Genomic DNA, 21,621 nt, shown 5'->3' on the forward strand with positions numbered 1-21,621 from the left:
CGCCTCTCCCCCTCCCCCCGACTCCGTGCGTAGATGGACAGCCCCGCGTGCGTCCGTCCGTTGCTCCATCAGGCAGCCTGACTAACATTCCGTCTTTCATCTCCCTCACCCCCCATCGCCATGCTCCACGTCGACGACAGCCCCTCCCGCCGCACGTCCTCCATCATCTCCCACGCAAACTCGATCGCCTCCGCCGCCGGCTCTACAAGACCCATGCTCGCCAACATGCACTCTCTCGAGCCTCCCAGCGCCCCCTTCGCCTCTTCAAATTCTCTCCGCTCGGCCTCTCCCCGCACCGACTCGCCCCTCCTCTCCGCCGAGTCCTCCCACTCCCTCAGCGTAAACTACCTCCCAAACAAGTTTTCCGACGCCCTCCTCTACAATGGCCTCAAGCGCCGCAACGGAAAGGGCCCGTCCATGCCCATGCCCAAGCGCGGTGGCGGTCGCGAGGCCTTCCGGAGCGGCGAGGCCCGCATGCCCGGCGAGGGCGATGAAGACTACGACGGCGTGCAGAGCGGCTGGTTCAGCAAGGGCGGCAGCGTCAAGTCCGCCCTCCGCTGGAACAGATTCAAGTGGACCCTCTTCGTCGCCAACACCCTCGTGCGTTCCACTCCTTTGCCCCTCCCTCCCCTTTCTCTCCGATCCCGACCGCTGCTCCTGACTAACCCCGGCGCTTGCGATCCTCCAGTTCTCCGCCTACTCCATCGCGGGCCTCATCTTCCTCCTCTGCACCTGGTTCGACGTCTGGAAACACGCAGACGTCGTCCGCGTTGGCAACCGCCCCGAGCTCATCGCCTCCACCTTCGCCGCTTCCTTCGGTATCATCACCTCCCTCGTTGGCTGGGCAGGCATCCTCCTCAACAACCGCTCCTTCCTTGCCGTCTACACCTTCTTCCTCTGGCTCTGCTTCGCCTTCCTCGTCATCCCCGGCTACATCACCTATAAAAAGCACACTTTCAACCTCGACGGCAAGATTAACGCCCAGTGGTCGCAGGACCTTGGCGTAGCCGGCTGGCTCCGCATCCAGAACCAGCTCCGGTGCTGCGGCTACTTCTCTCCCTTCGTCGAGGCCGCCATCTCGCAGACCTGTTACTCCCGCAGCGTCCTCCCCGGCTGCAAGGGCCCCTACATAGACTTTGAAAAGTCCGTCCTCAAGCGATGGTACATCATCGTCTTTGGCCTCGTCCCCTTCCAGATCGCCGTCATCGTTTGCGGCCTCCTCTGCTCCAATCACATCACCTACCGCTTCGGTAAAGGCATGATGCCCAAGGCCTATCGCCTCGACATGAACACCATGGCCGTTATCATGGACCAGTACGCAAAGTACGTTCCTCGTTCTCCTTGCCTTTCTTTGTGCGCTCGAGCTCACGCGTCTCGTTGTAGTCAATTGGCCGAGCAGTTCGGCGCCGACGCCGCTGGGGAAGCCCTCGCGCGCTCTCGCTCGAACCTGCACCTCGACACGATGCCGACGATGCCGTACACCTCGGGCGCGCAGCCATCCGCGACCGGCGGGCGCTACGACGCGCTCAACGGCCGTACGTCCGACTCATGAGTGCCGTTCGCCCATACGCGCAGGCGCGGAAAGGCGCGGAAAGGCGAGGGACAGGAAGAATCAAGAAAAGCGTACGAAAAAGGACTGATGTGCATCCGCTGTGTCAATAGCTGCTCCGACAGGTCGTCCCTCTTGGACGGACTCTTACTTTCTCTCTCATCCATGCGGCTGGCGCGCTCCGTGTGGCCGCCGCGTCCCTTCGTTTTATCCTTGTCATCATATCTCCGCATATTACATACCCAGACTCTCTGCAACTCCCCGTGTGTTCGCGTGGTCCATCGAATAGTCTCTCCGAGAGCGCTGTGAACGGGCTTCGTAGCAGTACATCTCTATGGCAGCGTCTGGGGCTGCGCATGCTACTACAATACAGTTTCTTTTTTTAGTTCTAATGTCTTCTTGTCTTTCATCGTCACTGTCGTGTGCGCGTGCGTTTGCGCGTGTATGTACCCCCCGCCTCCTCGTTTACAATTGTACTGCCAGCAGCGAACGCCCTGTCATCTCTGCAGCAAACGAAGTGATCAGAGCCGTGTCAAAAAAAGGTGAAGACGCAGACCCCACCTTCGGGCTGGGGCAAACCCAAGAGGGCCAGCACCGTCGGCGCGACATCGCACAGCGCGCCTTCGTCCTCCTCCCCGTCCTTCTTGTCCTCGGTGAATTTGAACTTCGCAGGGTCACCCGTCATGATGAACGGCACGGGGTTCGTGGTGTGCGCCGTATGCGGGTTGCCCGTCTCGGGGTTGAGCATCTGCTCCGCGTTGCCGTGGTCGGCGGTGACGAGCAGCACGTAGCCCGCCTCTTGGCACGCCTTGTACACCGTGCCGACCGCCGCGTCGGTGTGCGTAATCGCCTCCACCGCAGCATCATACACGCCCGTGTGGCCGACCTGCACTCGAGCGCGCGTCAGCACGTAGCACGCCGGCCGTAGCGGCGGAGAGAACGCACCATGTCCGGAGGCGCGAAATTGCACATGACAAACTCGTGCGTCTGCGCCTTCACAACTTGTGCGACCTTGTCAGCGACGCCCTGGACGCTCATCTTCGGCAGCTTGTCGTACGTCGCGACCTTGGGCGAGTCGATCATGTGGCGCTCCTCCGCCTCGAACTGCTTTTCCACGCCGCCGTTGAAGAAGAACGTGACGTGCGCATACTTCTCGGTTTCTGGCGATGCGGGGTTAGAGATCGCCGGAGGCGCAACGAAGTGAATGACCGACCGGCGATGTGAGCCTGCTTGATGCCCTTTTTGGAGAGCCATTCGGCGAGGACGTTGGTCATAGGTTGAGGAGGGAACGCGACTCCAAAGGGGAATTCAGCGTTATAAGTGGTCATGGTGGTGATGTGCTGTACAGAAAGTAGCATGAGATGAATGGACTCCTCCGTTGACACGGGATGCGCACCAAGTTCTTCGGAACGTCGACTTCCATGGGCTTGTCGGGAAGCCCGAATACGGTCACGATCTCACGCATGCGGTCCGAGCGGTAGTTGAAGAAAAACAGGGTATCGTCGTCTGCGAATCGCACCGATTAGAATGCCCGCGGGCAGCCATAGAGCAAATCCCACCCTTGATCCTTCCCTCCTCGCCTACGATGATAGGCTTCAGGAACTCGTCCGTCTCGTCCTTGGTATAGCGCTCCTCGATGGTCTTAATGATATCGTCGCTCTTCTCGCCCTCCCCCTTGACTAGCCCATCGACCGCAACCTTGACGCGCTCCCAGCGCTTGTCGCGATCCATCGCGTAGTAGCGACCAACGACTGTCGCGACCTTACCAATCTTCTCCTTCTCGATGAAGGCGAGCAGGTCCTTGGCGTAGCCGGCGGAGGAGCGCGGCGCGGTGTCACGGCCATCGCCAAAGAAGTGGATGTAGACATGGGGGACACCGACTTCCTTTGCGGTTTCGAGGAGGGCATAGAGGTGCCTAATGTGTGAGTGCACACCACCGTCCGAGATCTGCTCAGCGTGCGCACTGTTAAGTGGAATACTATCCGGAGAACGGCTCAAAGACGTACCAGGCCGAGCAGGTGAAGGCGGCCGTTCCCCTCCTTTGCATGTTTGAAGCTTTTCAAGATGTTCTGCGTCTTGTGGAACTGCCTCTTCTTGATCGAGACATCGATCCTGACGATGTCTTGCCACACGATACGCCCCGCGCCGATGTTCAAATGTCTGCCTCGACTCTCAATCAACCATCTCTAACGGGCATCTCGCGAGCGCACGTACCCTACTTCCGAGTTGCCCATGAGCCCCTCACTGAGCCCGACAGAGATTCCGTGCGCAGCTAGAGTGCGATAGCTGTGATCCTTCGCGATCGTGTCCATGTTCGTCGTCGTGCCGGCCTCGATGGCGTTGCCCTTGAGGCCTTTCTCCGTCGCGACACCCCAGCCATCGTGGACGCTTGAGATGAGATCATCAGCAGAGCTCCGATTGCCAAAGAAGAGGATGTTCACATGAGGCAGACTTTGTTCTTGACTTCGACCATGGCGGTAGGTGAGTGGGGACGAGGGAGACGGAAAAAGGCGCGCGGCTGCGACCCAGCTGGGTCAATCGGGCATCGATGGTCAGATTTACGCAGCGGCCGGCTGCGCGGTTTACTCGGACTTTACTTGATCACGCTCGTCGTTCGCTACAACGTTACACACTCAATTGCAAGGTTGGGTATGATAGACTGGGTCAAGTACACGAGCCTGATACAAAGCGAACACCGAAAAATGGGACAAATAAGATAAATGTGCCTCAGACCCTCGACGAAGTCCAAGCAGATCCGGGAGGATATGCGAATCTCGTCGGCCTGAGGTTCTCCTTTGCGCTGCCTTCTGCCCTTCCAGAAGCGCCAGCAAGGCTGTTCTTCGAGTCGATATCCTTCGCGACAGCCAAGACTTTGCCAATGCTGACGACATTCGTGCCGGCGGCCCAAGATGATCGTTTGCCTTTCTTCAACTGCGACGCCGATCGATGAAAGTCGATGTTCGGCTCGTTCTCGGCGAAGGGCATAGTTGGATCGTCCGCGGACGGCGAACTCTTCGGCGTAGGCGACTTCAGGGAATGGTGAGATGAGACCCTAGCTCTAGATCGCCTGGTTTTCCCAGGATAAGGAAAGCGGGGGAGCGAGAACGACATGGACGTCCCAGGAAAAGAGCTCGACTCGGGAGAAAGGAGCTGGCCATCAGGTTCGAGATCGCTAGGCTGAACGCAAGACCCCTCGGAAAACAGGTCGTCCACTCGCTTGGGCCCAAGGACAGGTGTATCGGGCGAGAGTCCAACTGGAGCAGGCGAAGTGGCGAAGAGTTCCTTGATCTTGAGAGCTAGGCTAATAGTTGGAGATACCTTGTTTTCAATCACCTTGGTAAGCGGACTAGAAGGCGCCGTCGAGAAGATCCCAGAGGTGCTGCTCGAGTCTGACAAAGAGATCGAGACTCCAGAGATACCGCCTGCAGCATTCAGGGCCTCCAGTTCCCCGAACGCCGATTCTGTCACATCGACCGAGATGGGGACCTCGCCCTGAGCCTTTTCATTCACGTGGGCACCTGCTGTCCGACGCATCGTGGGTCCTGCCCACGCGTCTGCAGCTTTGGGCGCATGCTTCAACGGCTGAAGGACCGAATCTCGAAACGCGACATCCATATCGGCTCTGTATTCTTCTAGCAAATGGGCTTTAAGATCCGTGGGCGCTTTGAACAGGCCGGCGACTAGGTTGAAAAGGACAGACTTAGGAACGCTCCGAGACGACGCGCCAGGTTCAGAAGAGAGGGGCATAGCACAAGAAGCCGGTCCAGACCCAGTATCTACAGAGTCCGGAGGCCTGAACGTGGCCAGATATTCGCATTGTGGGTTGACGCTCAGATCAAAAGGCCGGCAGCCGGCAGAGCCATTCCGCAGAGCCCTAGCGAGATATTGAGGAGAATGAATGAAGGCTTGCATGACGTGCCCAATCTGTTCACAGTATGACACAGAGAGTTGAGTAAGCGCGGGAGGAGGTTGGAGAAAAAGATAGTTGAGGGCTTACGACGAAGGAAGTGCACGCCGACGCGGGGAGATAAAACAGCTTTGTCCTGAGCTTCTCCATCAGTAAATCGCACCCCAGCCCCCCGTTCCCCTCCCCTCTCCCAAATGCCGTCTCGAATGTCAGCTCCTCCATTGGGGGGTATTCATACACCGACACTGCATCAAGGCCAGGATAGTGGATCCTCAAGTACCTGCGACCCTTGTGTTGCCCCGCTTGCATCTCGTGATAGACCGTGTGATAGAACATGGACCGCCAGAGATGCCCGGGCGGGAGCGTTGCATGGGGATTGACGTTGATATTGTTCTTGCTCCCGCCGGTTCCGCGAATGGGGAGAGAGTGTAAAAGAATGTGTTCGAATCTGTCGGTCCATCCTTGAGATTGAGTAGTTCGAGAGGTTGTCATGTGCAAATACAGGCGACTAGGTTAATGATCTATGTGAGCGACGGAGTGGTGCGGTCTCGAGTCCAAGCGATGAAGATGTTGAGAAAGCTGTCACTACTGGCGGCGGGCCGGACCCCTCTTGCGGCCCGCCCATACAGCTCTGTGGCCGACAAGACCCCAGTCGTTCTGTGTACAGGAGACAGCCTCTGTGGTCCACATCCGCTGCCATGAATGTCGTCGATTTGCCAGCAGCAACGAAGAAAGATATCGTGCAAGATCGTGCATCCTTCCGCACCGGCCGGGATCCGCTGACCCATACAATCCCTCGCAACCAAAATACCGAGACATTCGTCATACAACAGCCCACAACCAGGAAACTCGCTGCGAGAAGTAGCCATTGCCATCATACCAAGTCCTCAGGTGAGTGGGAGATGCATCAAGGCAGAACTCGCATCTCGGACTTTCACTCCACTCTTGCGGCAAGATGTGAATTCATGGAACTCATGCGCCCATGCCGCTCCTCCACATGTCGCAGCAATTGTCTGCGCCTGGCGCAATGTGCGATATACATGAAAGACACCCTCAAGGACGCTATAAAAGCGAAATACAAGCCCTCGATGTGAGTGCAATCTCATGAATTTCGCGAATTGAATCGGCGTCTCGCTATATCATGGGAACATCAGCACATGAAGTCCCCGAGTACTGAAATCAACACGGAACTATTGCACTATCCGCCTGCGGATTACCGGGACACACCTCAGGCCTCATTAGTCCTCGTCCTCATCCACCTCTCCCACCTGGCGTGGCACTCCACACATCCAGATTGCCTGCCATGCGAAAATAAACACAATTCCCTCATACAAAACATCTGTCGTGGAAAGGCCCGGTCTCAGATCGTATCGACCAACGACGCCAGGTATGAAGACCGAAAGTTCAACGACAGAGCAGACCAAGCCGATTATCTGTGCAGATCCATGTCTGAGTTATTCGGTCAGTAAGATGGACAAGCACGAAGCACTAAGCGCGACATACCGCCCGGCGAATGTTTGCGCACGATGATTGAGTAAGATTTGGTAGATATGTCCTACCCATTGCATAGACATCAACAGACCCTCGCTAGCCTTGCGCCATTGCAATAAAGACGTATCCTCGACTGAGGGAGCCGGCGTGTTGGGCGGTATGATCATTTGACCACTAGGATAGAACCAGTAGTAGGCGGTCAAGCCGAGCAACAACTTCACCTGTCGTGTCAATAGCAGAACAATCGAACTTGGTTGCAGACTTACTCCTATCATCATGACTCCATTCGTCCTCCTGTCAAGCCTCTCGCTAGCCCTTTCCTGATGTGTGGGTCGCAGTCTTCTCAGAGGGGCCTGTTTATTCCAGTTTGAACGCGTCCACTGCCAATCCACTCTCAAAACCACCTTCATCATGTAAATGTAAGGCGAAATCGCGACCGGAAAGAGCAGCAAGGCGGGGAGCATAGAGCCCCATTTGGTCAAGGTCCATCCTTTGGCATCGTCAAACATACTGAACAGCCCAATCAATTCATAGGTGAGTTGGCCGATCGCGATGAGTATGGTGCCTGCGATGCTGATGGATCTCGTGGAGCTACGAGTGTACCAATAATGAATATCCAGCACGTGCACAAAAGACATCAGGGCCGGACTGGGCACGTATACAATTTAAATCATTGTGAACAACACGAGAGGCATAACAACGCACGGGATAATTTCAATCATAGCTCGACGTCTCGGATGGGCGTCTTCATAAAATCGATGACCTGCAAACCCATCTGACAGCAGTGAGAGGTGTAAGGTCAATGATCCTATATCTGGACACCTCGCCGTAGCGCGTACTCAGGATTTCAGACCGGCTATGCCCCTGTTGTTTTTCGTATTCGGTTTGATTGAAAAGACTCCCTGCGGAGATTCCCCCGAGGACATCTCCGAGAGTTAGCTTGCCAGGAGTTCGACCGGAAAAGGAGATTCGCCAGGTGATATTCATGTACTCTTCGTCTATGAGCGATAAAACATCAGATGATACAAGGCAAGTATCTCTATAGATGACGAACACTGCTTTGGAAGATTTGCCGCCGGAATTGTATCATTGCCTGCAATTGTGCAGTTCTCCCTGCTGACGGGTACGGGGATCAAGTCCTTTAATTGGTCTGGTTAGGGTGGAGAATGAAATTCAGCGAAATGACGATTGACTGCTCACCAGATGACCAGCAGATCCTTGGCGAGGGCTCATAAAAGGTGAGTACACCCATTCCGTCCGATTCACCTTCGCGCCACTGTCACTATCATCTTGAGGTATTTCAAGCTTCATTCGTGTATCCCAGTGGCCGTTAGACTTGTAGGCTCTGCGACAAAACTTCCGACTAGGATATGAAGAACCGGCGACGCGACACTATACGATAAATTTGTTCGACAAAGTAACTACGGGTGAATCGGATTGCGGACGCACGTATGTCGCTTGTAATTCCTTGTGAGCTTTGTTATACGCCTTGAGATTGAAAGGTCTGCTCTCTTCCACTACGCGAAGCTGGGAGCGGGTGACGATGTGTGGATGGGGTACTGTATACGCATATATTGGCTGGCCTTGATCGTTATCAGCTATTTTTATTTTTCGTGCGGGAACGGATAAGAGTTTGTCGTCGCCATGCGTTTTCAAAACTCGCTCAGGTTTACTCTGATCATCAGAGTCGTCTTCGTCTTCGTTTACCACATCCCCGACTGTCGGAATATCTGCATCAAGTAGTGCGGATGATCCAGACATGGCACAACGTGGATAAATTTCGTGAAACTGAACCAATGGTGTCGAGCAGCCGAAAGAATCTACCGCTTCGTCCGCAAGCGTGCGAGCTAAGCTCGTATCATCAGAGCCCAGAGGGAATCTGTTTTGCATCACGAATTTCAACGGGTAGAAAAATGATGGAAATAAAAGTACTCACGGCCATGAGCGAAGTGGAAGCCGCGAAATGGACCTTGGCCACGAGGTTGAGAAGTTGACGAGGTAGTCGAGGGGAGACGGGGAGGAAGGTATGAGCACGAACGAGCCACGGAGGTCCGTAACCGTCAGGTTTTGATCGAGGCTATGTCACGCATTAGTCGAGGGATCGGGTACAGGAGATGTTGTCTCGTACGCACAATTTTCCTGTCGGAAGACGGAAGTTAACGTCCGCCGTTATGTGCCTGTCCGAGAGATGAAGTCCACGAAATACGATGTCGGAATAGAGGGGAACCTCGAGTATTTCTTCGCTCAAGCGCCTTTCTCGCTCATCAGCAGAGTCCTCAGAGGCAGAATTCAGTGGCAAACTGTCTTTCCAAATCTTCTCCTCCTCTCCGCGAGCCCGCAACCACACACTGACCGCGATGTCAAAGGTCTGGTCCTCGTTTACAAGAGGTCTGATGACTTGGTCATCCACCGAAGAGGCGTTTGCCAGTAAGTTGAGATGGGGATCGCGCAACTTTGAAATCGCCTTGTAGAGACCCGTAGACATGGGTACGATCAGCCAAAAGACTAGTGTGGCACCGAAAACCAGCGAGGACCAGACCAGACATATGTTGCAAAAGGATCTAGATCGAGGTTTGGACAACACACCAGGATCCAAGGGAGGTAGAGAGTGGGTGGAAGGTTTTGAGGACATGACAAGACGATGGCCAGAGCTTGCAGCAGACTCGAGTCATTATAAGGCAAATTGCATCTACCGTATATGTAAACTTGATGGCCGAAGGACTGAAGCGCTGAAGCTGTGGTAGCCCACAATGATCGGAGTCAAACTACCAGTGCAGACCCACACGCTCCCACACATGAGTGAATGAATGAACAATGCACTCACTAATACTTATGAACGCCCCCGACCGTCTGCATTTACATTCACGTTAATGATGGCTTCTCCGAGCGCAATGCGGGCTAATGCGGGTGTTCATTCACCCGAGTGGACGTGTGCCGGATATATATGGCATGCCATCTCCGGATGCATCCGACGCAACGTAGTATGCACGGCCAAATGACACTGTCAAGAATTTCAGCCTTCCTTGAAAGCTAGAGGGGCTATATTAGCGATCCCCTCAGTCTCTCTCTTCAATACTATGTACATTCCGTGCATCTTCTACGTTTCGTGTATCGTGACTTGAAGATGTAATCCTTCGTCGGCAAAATACTCTCTCAATGACATGTCAAAGGGTTTGGGCTCCTATTATTTGTACTTGTAAAGATGAAAAGAAATGCTTCCAGTCAGAGGATCTTATTGGCATATGGTTTACATGGCTGTCCAGGATCATCGATCATGCTCAAGACTATAACTTTATAGTGTTTGGTCAACCCTGGAGATGAGATGCTTAGATCACCCACTGTCACGAACTGCTCACGAATGTCGTTGATTTGGCAGCAACGAAGATAAATGATATCGTGCATCGTTCCGCACCATCTGCCATATTAAGTACACCGTATACACTATTCACGCCCAAGATCCCAAAAGATAAAGCACGGGACCGCAGAAAATATCTATAGTCGAAGTGTCATTTTCACTGTCAATAATGAAGGCAGTCAATGTGGATGTGAATGCGCATCCGAAGGCTGGCCGTCCGCTCCGTGTTCTAGTTCGGGCTCGGACACATCAAACTGAACGGTCTTCTCAACACTGATTTGAAGCTGAAAGAGAATCGTTGTTAGATCTACGAATTCATCAGCAATCGTTCACCCACCTTTGTCGCCCCTGCTCCCTCTCCTTGTTCTGTCTATTTCTAGCGTCAGCGACGGGTAGAACGTTGCGGAGAAGGTATAAGATTCACCGTCCTGAACCGATCATTCACCCGTGAACGACGGCTGAATGAACTAGGGAAAAGGACAGGCAGCGGATGGTCGCTGTCTGATGGCTCTGTCCGCCCGCGAAGCGATCGGCGAGTGTTGAGTCTATTTTTGGACATAATGTCGATGACAAAGAACCAGGGATGCATAATTTTGCGCTTACGTCGTGAGGAGAGAGTTGGCATACACTAAAAGAGAAATCAGCTACTTCGATGAGATTGGGACGGAGGTGAGGAACATACACTTGCTGATGGCGAAGTGGAGACCAAGCCAGATGAGGTTATCGGACATCGTGAGCCACTGAATATCTTCAAAATCAGACTTGACACAGGGCAAAAGGCGACGAAGGTTGACTGACACAAATCATCGAAATCACAGTCGTTATGCTAGATGAGTCCACATCGTTGTGAGCGGTATCGTTGATTCGTATGTGGTGCGTACGAACCAAGTAAGGGCTCCGTTGTTTAATGTGTATAGCATGATCACATCGATCACCTGATCCATGCTTTGGAATGAAAATTGATGAACAAAATGGAGAGAAGTCAATCTCAGATATCTACCTTCCGAAGCCTGTGCGATTGGCATGCAGGTAAAAGCACAACGAGCTTGCAATCAAGATGTCGAGGGCGGATGATATGGATAGGCCGAGCGTAAATACCCACTGTAAGCAGAGTCGTTGAGAAATCAGTGAGCGTTGCAGTTGCTTTATGAGAGAACGATGACGTACGCCGACTTTATCTGTGAAATTGTGGAAACTCTGAAGCCTTGACCTGTGCATTTTGTGTTAGCGTGCCACGATTGATGAGTCAAAATGGCTTACATTTCAACCGTACTGACTGAGATGTAGTATGACAATGACATGAAGCTGTGCCATTCGAAAAAAGTGCATATCACATACCAAGTGCGGCGACTGAAGAGGCATTCAGGAAGCTTAAACTCAATGCAGTCTTGAACGGGCGGAGGGCACTGCTAGGGCTCACCGAGTCGCATAAAAGTGAGGACAATCTGGCCAAGGCTCTTCAAAAGCGAGAATACACTGCATCAAACATAGACAACGTACCAGAGGTGTGGTCAGAACCCAATTTCCCTTGCTCACTTGAAAACTGATCAATGCACATTTTGGCGAAGTATGCGGGAACACTCACAACGCAATACCCTGTGTGCAAAAAACCTAAGGGTCGAGGATCATCAACACCATGAACAGCGATGCGGTTACCCAGTCACTTACAGATGAACAATGAACGTGATGATTGCCTGAGGAATACGTCAGGTACGATTTACAGATGAAAACGACGCCACGCACCGTGAACGCAACTGTGCACTATCGTGAGGAGTCAAACGATGCTCTCATACGGATAAACAGGATACGCACTGCTAGTGTGCTGCACAAAGATCTCGACATAAGCGCTCGTCCGAAGACGAGAAGCGTTGCAAACTTACATGGGTATGTTATCCACAATGTTCGCATCTCCAAAATTCAGAACGAGATAGTGCCAGGCAGATATACACATGAGAGAGGTATGGACCGCATCGAGGGCCCTGGAAATGGATGAGAGAGGGACATGTGTGTTATTTTGGTAATGGCGTACCAAACGGCGATGACCTAAGACGCGAAAGGGTTATGTTTCGAACATGGGAGAGGTACGAGTCGGAGGGCGTACCATCAACTTGATTCGTGGCAGATCATGAGGGTACATACGAAAGAACATGAACGTCTGGATGCCGAGGACAGCCGAAAGGCTTTTTCGAGAGGAGGAAGCAGGGTCAGGAGGAGCCAGGAGAAAGACAGGAGGTGGCTCGACATACGCGACAGAGAAGAGACAGCCTATGAAGACGGCCCCCAGCGTCGAGCGGACGTCCATGATGGCTGACATTGAGTCTGCTCGCAGACGGGGACGTCGAGAGAGAAAAGAGAGAGGCGATATTAAGGAGAGAGCGAGGGAGGCAGGTTTGCATGTGAGGCCGATGCCTTTGGATCAGATTGACGGTTGATGACAGTCTGACACTTCCACCCAAACCTTGATCGCATCCGAGATCTCCCCCCGATTCATGCAATCCCCTGATTCCATTCTCCGCGACTCTCCACCGTATCCCCCGCAACCAAAGGCACCGAGACATGTCCTCAGATGTCCTCCTGGACAATGCATCATCCCATATTGTCCTCGCATGCGACTGCCCTCAGGTCTGGGAGGAACAAGGAGCATTGGTTTGAGACCAAGCGCTTGGGTCGCGCGGGACACGCCCATTAAGGCAAGTTTCGCTCTTTTCACTTTCACCTCCTTTCACCTGAGGCACGTGTAGCCAATGGCCTCACAATAAAACAGTAGCAGGAATTTTCTCTAGTCGTGCATCGCTCCAACACGGGATGGTGCGGAGAGGGAATCTCACATCATTTTGTGCTTGCAGACATGGAGAAATGCCTTACGACAACGGCGAGTTGGCAACACCTCAAGCAGCCTCACTAATCCTCGTCGTCATCTACACCTCCTCCCTGGTGCGGCACTCCTCGCATCCAGATTGCTTGCCATGCGAGTGTAAACGAAAGTGCCACACTCAAGATGCCTGTCATGAAAAGGCCCGGCCTCAGATCGAATCGACCAACGACCTTAGGTACGAAAACCGAAAGGCCAATAATTTCGTAGATGAAGTTGATGATCGTTGCAGATCTATGTCTAAACCCTTCAATCAGTAAGATGGTCAAATGAAACATCCAGCGCAACTTACCGCCCAGCGAATGTATGCCCACGATGATTCAGCAAGATTTGATAGATGGTCCCTACAGAAATCATAGCCTTCCTCAGAGCTTTGCTAGTCTTGCTCCATTGCGATAAAGAAGTATCCTGAGAGGAGCTCGGGATGTTGGGCGGTATGATCACTTGACCATCGGGATAAACCCAGAAATAGGCAAGCAAGGCGAGTAACAACTTAACTTAATGTGTCGGCGACAGATCAATCAACCAAACAGCAAGCTTACCCCTGTCATCACGATGTGATTGGTTCTCCTGTCAAGTCTCTCACTGGCCCTCTCCTGGTGCGTAGCTGGAACTCTTCTCATAGGTGCCTGCGTACGCCAGTTTGAACGTTTCCACTGCCACTTCAGCCTTAGAACCACCTTTATCATATTGATATAAGGTGAAATCATGACCAAGATGAGCAAAAATGTAGGGATCATTGAAACCCATCCGATCCAGGTTCGTTCGTGAGCGTTAAGAGCACTGTATATTGAAATCAAGCAGAGGGCGAGTTTGCTTGTTGAGATGTGCATGGTGCCTGCGATGCTGATAAACCTCGTCGAAGTACGGGTATACCAATAATGGATATCCAGTATGTGGGTGGTAAACGACAAGGCTGAACTGAGGGCCACTCAATGAGAAGCTGCAATATGAACAATCAGAGAAAGGTACCACGCACGGGGCGTATGCGATAACAGCTCGACGTCTCGGGTGTGCATCTGCATAAAATCTATGACCTGCTATCCCATCTGACCGCGGGGAGAGGTGTCAGTTCGATAGTGAGTCTTATCAATGATCAAAGTCGCGTACTTATCAACTCAGACCAGCTATGGCTATTTTGTGTTTCATATTTTGTCTGATTGAAATCAGGTTTGATGGTCACTTCCCCGAGCGCGTCGCCGAGAATTAGCTTGCCAGGAGTTCGACCAGAAAAAGAAATCCTCCAGGTGATTTCCATGTACTCCTCATCTACATAGACGTCAAACGGCGCAAAGTAAGTAGTGTCAAGACGACGTACACTGCTTTGGGAGGACTACAGCCTGGGCCGTATCGTTGCCTGCAAATGTGCAGTTCTCCCTGCTGACGGGCACAGGGATTATATCCTATTGCATTTTTGTTCAGAGCGGGATGTAGAAATCAACCCGGTTATTGACAACTTACTAAAGGACCCGCAGATCCATTACGAGCGCTCATAAACGGCGAGTAAACCCATTCGATTCGGGGCGTCTTCAAACTCTCATCATCATCATCGTCCTGGGGCAGCTTGAGCTTCATTCGTGTGTCCCAATGACCATTTGACTGGTAACTTTTCCTGCAAAGCTTTCGACTAGGACTTGCGGAGCCCGCACCCCGACACTGTGCGACATCGTCATTTTGACGCTGACAGAAGCAATTGATAAACGCACGTATTTTCCTTGTAATTCCTTGTGAGCCTTGTTATATGCTTTGAGATCGAACTGTCTTGTCTCATCCACTATGCGAATTTGGGAGCGGGTCACGATGTGAGGATGAGGCACTGTGGACGCATATAATGGGTGGTCTGGGTCGCTGTCGGATATTTTGATTTTCCGTGCAGGAGTGGAAAGGAGTTTGTCGTCGTTGTGAGTCTTCAGAAGTCGCTCAGGTTCCTTCTCATCATCCTCATCATCGTCTTCGTTCTCCTCGACTTTTGGCATTTCTGCCTTGAGTAGTGCGGATGATCCAGACATGGCACAACGTGGATAAATTTCGTGAAACTGAACCAGTGGTGTCGAGCAGCCGAAAGAATCTACCGCTTCGTCCGCAAGGGTGCGAGCTAAGCTCGTATCATCAGAGCCCAGAGGGAATCTGTTTTGCATCACGAATTTCAACGGGTAGAAAAATGATGGAAATAAAAGTACTCACGGCCATGAGCGAAGTGGAAGCCGCGAAATGGACCTTGGCCACGAGGTTGAGAAGTTGACGAGGTAGTCGAGGGGAGACGGGGAGGAAGGTATGAGCACGAACGAGCCACGGAGGTCCGTAACCGTCAGGTTTTGATCGAGGCTATGTCACGCATTAGTCGAGGGATCGGGTACAGAAGATGTTGTCTCGTACGCACAATTTCCTCGTAGGAAGACGGAATTTGACGTCCGCTGTTATGTGCCTGTCCGAAAGGCGAAGTCCACGAAATACGATGTCGGAGTAGAGGGGAACCTCAAGTAAGTCTTCCTCCACACGCCTCTGTCTTTCCGCGACAGAGGCGTCAAAGTCCGAGTTCAAGATGTTCAGCATTGAACTGTCTTTCCAGGCTTTCTCCTCCTCCTCTTGTGCCCTCAACCACACAGTGACCGCTATATCGAAAGTTTGGTCATGATCTACTAGGGGCCTGATGATCTGGTCATCTGACGTTGAGGCACTTGCTAATAGCTTGAAATGCGGATCGCGAAGCTGCAATATCGCCTTGCACACAAGAGGTATGATTACGCTGAAGACTATGAAGGCGCCAAAGACCGGTGAAGACCAAATCAGATATAGGCGGCAAAAGGACCTAGATCGGCGTTTGGACAATATAACAGGATCCAAGGGAGGTGGGAGGTGGGTGGGAGGTTTCGAAGACATGGTAAGACAAGAGTCAGAGCCCTTGAAAGACTCGAGGTATTATAAGGCAGATTGCATCTGTCTTCATCATTTGATGACTGAGGCCAAAGCGCTGAAGTCTGGATGGTATGCGGCTATTCGTGGGACTAAAATGAGTCACATCATGATATCAGTCTGCGCTGACCCACAGCTGTTGTATGAAGATGATGCACGCGCGTTTAGGATGGAAGTATCGCGATGCACTCCAACACACCAAGCTGCCACAAGGCTGTGCAAATCAAATATTTGAAGGAAAGTTATCGCCAGCGCGCGCATTGGCCTACTAGGCTATACATACTCATCAGTGCACTGGGTTGAATCCAGATTCTGATCCTGTAACCCTTACCTGCGCGTATAACGTTTCCTAAAACGAAGCCTGCGTACCCAAATATACCTGTGGTCTCTTGCGCGGAAATCACACACGAGGCCGCTCGTCAATCAAGTCATGCTGTGTCATGTGTTACTTCCACAGATGGACGCGAAATCAAACGAGCAAGTGATGGGGAAGCTCTTCCGTCTGTACGCCTTAGGTGATACCTGGTTGACTGGCATTCACCTTGACCGCCTGTGTGTTTTCTGGTTTAGCGCTACTTAAAGTGGATGCTTGTCCGTGGTGATGCAGCACGGCAAGAACGCATGAACAGGAATCATGGCTCGAATAAAGATGTGTCTATTCGTTTGCATATACGCGCTGTCTTGAGAGGCTGGAAGGAATATACGGATGAGATTGAATTCATTGGAGATGGTACTAAGGTCACGGTCAGGAGCGAGGCTCCAGGCGTATGAGCAAGAGAGGCTTTGGGAAGATATGATGAGGGTGTGAGGACAAGAGTGACTGAAGCGGTGGCGTGGCCCAAGCCTCCTGCCGTGGCGCGTGCCGTGACCCGGCGCGCGGACAATGGTCACTACTCTTCTTCCTCTCTCTCCCTCTCCCAAAACCCCTCCTCATTCCGAACCATGGCCGTACGTGCCCAAGCTCTTCAACTTGCCCATAATACTCATAAGTTCAATCCCGCAGACTTTGAGTGCCCAGCGTGATGATGACATCCTGAGTGATGTTGTCCCGAGCAATATTGTTTCGCGTCAGGTGCGTGATACACGCGCGTTTCTTCTTCGACTGAAGTTGTTCAGGACGCGGAATTTCATGATAGGAAACACCTGGAGAAGGTGTCGAAAGCGAGTACGCCGAAGATGTGCAGGAGGAAGATGAGTTGATCAGCGAAGCTGAGGTGAGTGCTCCAGTGGTCACCTTCGGACCGTTGTTCACTGCGCCACCCTGGATTCATTATGACAGGACGACGGTCCATCATCGTCACAAGCAAACAAATCTAAGGATATTGCCGACCGCCAACAGAAGAAGCAGAAACGAAAGGCCGCGGAGGGCAAGCTTCAAGAGAAACGGCACGAGATGGATAAAGTAAAGGTATGCACCTCCTCCCTACATCAGGTGTCCAAGGTTGACCATTACGTAGATGGCGGATGCGATCAAGCGCTACTCGTATCTCCTGGGTCAAACAGACTTATTCCGTCATTTCGTCGATATGAAGGCGCGCACTTTCGTTTCTACTACGCGGCTACTAACGTTCTTATAATCATAAACAGAGAGCTCGTGATCCTGAGTATGCAGCGCTGATGGATGCGCAGCCAAAGCCGAAAGGCAGAGGGAGGAAGAAGGCTATGTGAGTCTCCTAACGCAAATCACGGCGTAAGGGTCAATGCTGACACTTTCCTCAGAGACAAGAACGCGCGCCATCGAAAATCGGAAAAGGAAGAAGACGAGGAAATGCTTAAGGATGGAGAAATGGCTGCGGACGGCAAAGATCAGCCATATGTGTTTGAGGAGTCGCCCAGTTGTAAGTAACTCATTCCGCTATTGGTTTCGTGCTACTGATATCGCAGAAAAGTCATTAGCGGGTTGATGAGGTCCTACCAGCTGCAAGGCCTCAACTGGATGGTCTCTCTACATCACAACGGTCTGAACGGTATCCTCGCTGATGAAATGGTACGGCTTTTCCCTGTCTTGTCGAATATTCGATTTGACTAATCGGAATATATCTTGTAGGGTCTTGGAAAAACCCTCCAAACGATCTCGTTTCTTGCTTACTTGAAGCATCAGACGGATACACCCGGGCCACACCTTATTGTTGTTCCAAAATCCACTCTCCAAAATTGGGCCCGAGAATTCCAGCAATGGGCCCCGGACTTCAGCGTCGTCGTCCTCTCCGGCAGCAAAGAGGAGCGCGCAGAAATCATTGCCAACCGCCTGATTCCCCAAGACTTTCAAGTCTGTGTCACATCCTACGAAATATGCCTCATCGAGAAGAGCGCACTCAAGAAATTTAGCTTCGAATACATCGTCATCGACGAGGCGCATCGAATCAAGAACGTTGACTCGCTTCTTTCGCAGATCGTTCGCGCGTTTTTGTCTCGGGGAAGGCTGTTGATCACAGGCACACCGTTACAGAACAACCTCAAAGAGCTGTTTGCTCTGTTGAACTTCATTTGTCCCGAGATCTTCTCAGATTATAGCGACTTGGAGAGTTTCCTCCACAAGGACGATTCGAACGTCACGGACGACGAGGAGAAGAGCAAGAAAGTCGTTGAGGCGCTACACAAAATTCTACGGCCGTTCTTGTTGCGGAGGGTGAAGAGTGACGTCGAGAAGAACCTTTTGCCTAGTATGTGAATTAGGATTTTTTTCATCTCGGTCGGCGTTAACATCTATGTCCACTTTTTCAGAGAAGGAGATCAATATCTACGTTGGCCTGACAGAGATGCAACGGAAGTGGTATCGCTCCGTCCTGGAGAAGGACATTGACGCCGTAAACGGTTTGACGGGTAAAAAGGAGGGGAAGACGAGATTGATGAATATGGTCATGCAATTACGAAAGGTCACATGCCACCCGTACCTTTTCGATGGCGCGGTAAGTTTGACATTTTCCATCGCTCAGGGCTCGGCATCCATCTGAATGGATTTATCTAGGAACCTGGCCCTCCGTACACAACTGACGAGCATTTGATCAATAACAGCGGGAAAATGATCATCTTGGACAAGTTGCTCCAGTCCATGCACGAGAAAGGCTCTCGCGTTCTCATCTTCAGTCAAATGAGTCGAGTGTTGGACATCCTTGAGGACTATTGTCTTTTCCGGGGATTCAGTGCGCATTCTCATTTTCTTTCGTGACTCCTATTGCTGATAAGACTAGAATATTGCCGTATCGATGGAAGCACTGCCCATGAAGATCGTATTGCTGCGATCGACGATTACAACAAACCCGGCAGCGAGAAGTTCATTTTCCTGCTCACGACTCGTGCCGGAGGTCTGGGCATCAACTTGACGACCGCTGATATCGTTGTGTTGTACGACAGCGACTGGTACGCCTTTCGAGAACACTCTGCCCAACAGTTCTCTGAGTGTGCCAATCTAGGAATCCGCAAGCTGACCTTCAAGCAATGGATCGTGCCCACCGTATCGGTCAGACAAAACAAGTCTACGTTTTCCGGTTTGTCACCGAGGAAACCGTCGAGGAACGTATGCTTGAGAGGGCTGCGCAGAAGTTGCGTCTAGATCAGTTGGTCATCCAGCAGGGGCGCCAGCAACAGAGCAAAGGTACACAAAGTTTCATCACGCGTTGACGACAGAACTGACTAGTTGACAGCTGCGAATAAGGAGGAGCTCTTAGAAATGATTACGCACGGCGCTGAGAAATTAGTGAATTCCAACAACTCGTACGTTTGATTCTACGTATTCAGTCCGACGACGCAACATTTACACAAACACACAGTTTCATTATCGACGGAGATATTGACGAGATCATACACCGGGGCGAAGAGCGTACGGCTGAGCTCAACAGCAAGTACGAGGGTCTCAACCTCGAGGATCTCAGCAACTTCAAATCTGAGAACACGGTCCAGCAGTGGGATGGGGAGGATTTCCGAACAGGACAACGGAAGTCTTTGAACTTGAACATGTTGTCGCTGTCGAAGAGGGAGCGCAAGCTCAACTACTCCGTGGACAGCTACTTCAAGGAGACCATGCGCGCTGGACCGTCTAAAACAGAGAAGGGCCCTAAAGTCCCGAGGGCGCCGAAGCAGATTCAAATGTACGCCAGGCTGCTCTGCGAGCAACCTCTTCTGGCTGACGACGCTCTCGTCTTTTCAGACAGGATTTCCAGTTCTTCCCTCCTCGTCTTGCGGAACTCCAGGAGCAAGAGCTGGCCGCTCATAAGGTATCATAGATTGCTCCTTCGCTGTCATTCTTCTCGCTCACAGAGCCTTTTGCAGAGGTTGAACGACATTCCTGCCACAACGCGGGAGGCCGGGCCAGACGATACTCCCGAGTCGTTGGAGGCAGAGCGGCAGGCCGCGCAGGAGTTCATCGACAACGGTGACTGTCTCACCTACAATTTCCATGCAGCTCTTGTTAAACACACTACGCAGCGGAATCTCTGACGGAAGAAGAGCTGGCGGAGAAGTGGCAGTTGATCCAGGAGGGTTTCGAAGACTGGAGCCGGCGCGACTTCCAACAATTTGTTCGCGCGTTGGAAACCCATGGATGGTAAGCGTTGAAGCGACTTTCCGTGCCGCTCCCCATTTGACCGCACCTCGCAGGACGAACGACTTTGAGCTGCTGGCGTCCGAGATCCAAGATAAGACCGCCGACGACGTCGCGATATACTACCCCGTCTTCAAGAAGAAGTGGAAGGAGCTGTCCGGTGAGCCCATCTCCTAACCTGCACCGCACACACCCCGCCGACCCAGACCCCACGGTGCACGCTCCACCCGTCCACAGAATACCCGCGCATCGCCGCACGCATCAGCGAGGGCGAAGTGAAGCGCACGAAGCGCTCGAACCTCGAGCTCCTCCTCTACAAGAAGATCGAGTCGGTCAACTACCCGATGCAGGAGCTCGAGCTCAACTACCCGACGACGAAGGGCAAGGTGTACAGCGAGGAGGAGGACCGCTACCTCCTCTGCCGGCTGAACCACTACGGCATGCGCGCCGACGACGTCTACGAGCGCATCAAGCGCGACATCACCGAGTTCCCCGTCTTCCGCTTCGATTGGTTCTTCAAGAGCCGCTCGCCGCAGGAGCTGCAGCGCCGGTGCAACACGCTGCTCGGCATGATCGAGAAGGAGGCAGAGGTCAAGCAGGAGGAGATGAAGAAGGGCAGCGCCTCGCGCGGCAAGGTGCGTTGTGGCGCCCCCCGTGCTACCAAGTCTGCGCGTACTCACTCTCTCGACCGCAGAAACGTAGCATCGATGAAGTCCAGAAATCAGAAAAGGCGTCGCGGTCGTCGACGCCTGCGAGCTCAATGGTCACCACAGCCGCCAAGCGGCCATACAAGAAAAAGAGAGCATAGATTACTTTCCGTTGTTATAGTTTTGTTTCCGCCGTCGCGTGTCTCTTAGACCCTGTTTGTATACGTGTTAGAAGTTGTGATTTTATCTCTTGTTTTTCAATTTATGCATCTTCGAGGTCGATTGTGTCCTGATGATGTTTGCATTGTGGCATTGAATATTTGCACCACCAAGATGAACGGGTAAGC

The 21,621-nt window shown here is 52.4% G+C and overlaps 10 protein-coding genes across 10 annotated transcripts; 3 read left to right on the plus strand and 7 right to left on the minus strand.

Moving 5' to 3' along the window:
- Window positions 1-225: 225 nt before the first annotated feature.
- HETIRDRAFT_305299 (uncharacterized protein) lies at window positions 226-1,552 on the plus strand (the record flags this gene model as incomplete). Its single annotated transcript, XM_009542140.1, has 3 exons — window positions 226-600; window positions 689-1,323; window positions 1,384-1,552. 3 exons carry the CDS (start codon window positions 226-228, stop codon window positions 1,550-1,552), a joined length of 1,179 nt encoding a protein of 392 aa, XP_009540435.1.
- Window positions 962-4,031, minus strand: HETIRDRAFT_30301 (uncharacterized protein). The gene is made up of 10 exons (XM_009541976.1): window positions 3,991-4,031; window positions 3,764-3,937; window positions 3,556-3,709; window positions 3,109-3,496; window positions 2,946-3,055; window positions 2,763-2,889; window positions 2,495-2,709; window positions 2,111-2,435; window positions 1,384-2,052; window positions 962-1,323 (listed from the first exon to the last, which is right to left on the minus strand). Exons 1-9 carry the CDS (start codon window positions 4,020-4,022, stop codon window positions 2,015-2,017), a joined length of 1,563 nt encoding a protein of 520 aa, XP_009540271.1. The 5' UTR covers window positions 4,023-4,031; the 3' UTR covers window positions 962-1,323; window positions 1,384-2,014.
- A 245-nt stretch (window positions 4,032-4,276) lies between these two features.
- On the minus strand, window positions 4,277-5,948 carry HETIRDRAFT_447188 (uncharacterized protein; the record flags this gene model as incomplete). The annotated part of the gene is made up of 2 exons (XM_009542141.1): window positions 4,277-5,473; window positions 5,547-5,948. The coding sequence occupies 2 exons, from the start codon at window positions 5,946-5,948 to the stop codon at window positions 4,277-4,279; spliced, it is 1,599 nt and encodes a 532-aa protein (XP_009540436.1).
- A 322-nt stretch (window positions 5,949-6,270) lies between these two features.
- HETIRDRAFT_406533 (uncharacterized protein) lies at window positions 6,271-7,472 on the minus strand. Its single transcript, XM_009542142.1, has 3 exons — window positions 7,214-7,472; window positions 6,960-7,162; window positions 6,271-6,905 (listed from the first exon to the last, which is right to left on the minus strand). Exons 1-3 carry the CDS (start codon window positions 7,358-7,360, stop codon window positions 6,695-6,697), a joined length of 561 nt encoding a protein of 186 aa, XP_009540437.1. The 5' UTR covers window positions 7,361-7,472; the 3' UTR covers window positions 6,271-6,694.
- A 193-nt stretch (window positions 7,473-7,665) lies between these two features.
- HETIRDRAFT_456537 (uncharacterized protein) lies at window positions 7,666-9,525 on the minus strand (the record flags this gene model as incomplete). The annotated part of the gene is made up of 7 exons (XM_009542143.1): window positions 9,080-9,525; window positions 8,884-9,024; window positions 8,397-8,826; window positions 8,148-8,339; window positions 8,002-8,086; window positions 7,770-7,945; window positions 7,666-7,722 (listed from the first exon to the last, which is right to left on the minus strand). Exons 1-7 carry the CDS (start codon window positions 9,430-9,432, stop codon window positions 7,666-7,668), a joined length of 1,434 nt encoding a protein of 477 aa, XP_009540438.1. The 5' UTR covers window positions 9,433-9,525.
- Window positions 9,526-10,330: 805 nt separating this feature from the next.
- On the minus strand, window positions 10,331-12,616 carry HETIRDRAFT_468070 (uncharacterized protein; the record flags this gene model as incomplete). The annotated part of the gene is made up of 20 exons (XM_009542144.1): window positions 10,331-10,586; window positions 10,640-10,672; window positions 10,727-10,847; window positions 10,906-10,930; window positions 10,985-11,042; window positions 11,101-11,128; window positions 11,188-11,247; window positions 11,303-11,403; window positions 11,470-11,512; window positions 11,563-11,578; window positions 11,641-11,652; window positions 11,723-11,747; window positions 11,803-11,837; window positions 11,888-11,913; window positions 11,971-11,996; window positions 12,046-12,063; window positions 12,115-12,124; window positions 12,183-12,281; window positions 12,332-12,345; window positions 12,404-12,616. The coding sequence occupies 20 exons, from the start codon at window positions 12,614-12,616 to the stop codon at window positions 10,482-10,484; spliced, it is 1,068 nt and encodes a 355-aa protein (XP_009540439.1). The 3' UTR covers window positions 10,331-10,481.
- A 587-nt stretch (window positions 12,617-13,203) lies between these two features.
- Window positions 13,204-14,432, minus strand: HETIRDRAFT_308381 (uncharacterized protein; the record flags this gene model as incomplete). The annotated part of the gene is made up of 5 exons (XM_009542145.1): window positions 13,204-13,414; window positions 13,467-13,666; window positions 13,717-14,095; window positions 14,154-14,211; window positions 14,285-14,432. 5 exons carry the CDS (start codon window positions 14,430-14,432, stop codon window positions 13,204-13,206), a joined length of 996 nt encoding a protein of 331 aa, XP_009540440.1.
- Window positions 14,433-15,369: 937 nt separating this feature from the next.
- Window positions 15,370-15,829, minus strand: HETIRDRAFT_246875 (uncharacterized protein; the record flags this gene model as incomplete). Its single annotated transcript, XM_009542146.1, has 2 exons — window positions 15,370-15,499; window positions 15,555-15,829. Coding segments are annotated over 2 exons (405 nt in total), but the record flags the coding sequence as incomplete, so codon positions are not given.
- Window positions 15,830-16,011: 182 nt separating this feature from the next.
- Window positions 16,012-16,885, plus strand: HETIRDRAFT_406534 (uncharacterized protein). The gene is made up of 3 exons (XM_009542147.1): window positions 16,012-16,167; window positions 16,222-16,360; window positions 16,419-16,885. The coding sequence occupies exon 3, from the start codon at window positions 16,673-16,675 to the stop codon at window positions 16,856-16,858; it is 186 nt and encodes a 61-aa protein (XP_009540442.1). The 5' UTR covers window positions 16,012-16,167; window positions 16,222-16,360; window positions 16,419-16,672; the 3' UTR covers window positions 16,859-16,885.
- A 129-nt stretch (window positions 16,886-17,014) lies between these two features.
- HETIRDRAFT_153488 (uncharacterized protein) lies at window positions 17,015-21,563 on the plus strand. The gene is made up of 21 exons (XM_009542148.1): window positions 17,015-17,035; window positions 17,091-17,159; window positions 17,224-17,301; window positions 17,367-17,495; window positions 17,545-17,619; window positions 17,675-17,751; window positions 17,807-17,925; window positions 17,977-18,074; window positions 18,135-18,750; window positions 18,812-18,996; window positions 19,056-19,230; window positions 19,279-19,447; window positions 19,501-19,682; window positions 19,732-19,801; window positions 19,858-20,175; window positions 20,235-20,301; window positions 20,357-20,459; window positions 20,513-20,630; window positions 20,684-20,787; window positions 20,865-21,262; window positions 21,322-21,563. The coding sequence occupies exons 1-21, from the start codon at window positions 17,030-17,032 to the stop codon at window positions 21,433-21,435; spliced, it is 3,270 nt and encodes a 1,089-aa protein (XP_009540443.1). The 5' UTR covers window positions 17,015-17,029; the 3' UTR covers window positions 21,436-21,563.
- The last annotated feature ends 58 nt before the right edge of the window (window positions 21,564-21,621 follow it).

This window comes from Heterobasidion irregulare (assembly GCF_000320585.1).
Source record: "Heterobasidion irregulare TC 32-1 unplaced genomic scaffold scaffold_01, whole genome shotgun sequence".
NCBI lineage: Eukaryota > Fungi > Basidiomycota > Agaricomycetes > Russulales > Bondarzewiaceae > Heterobasidion > Heterobasidion irregulare.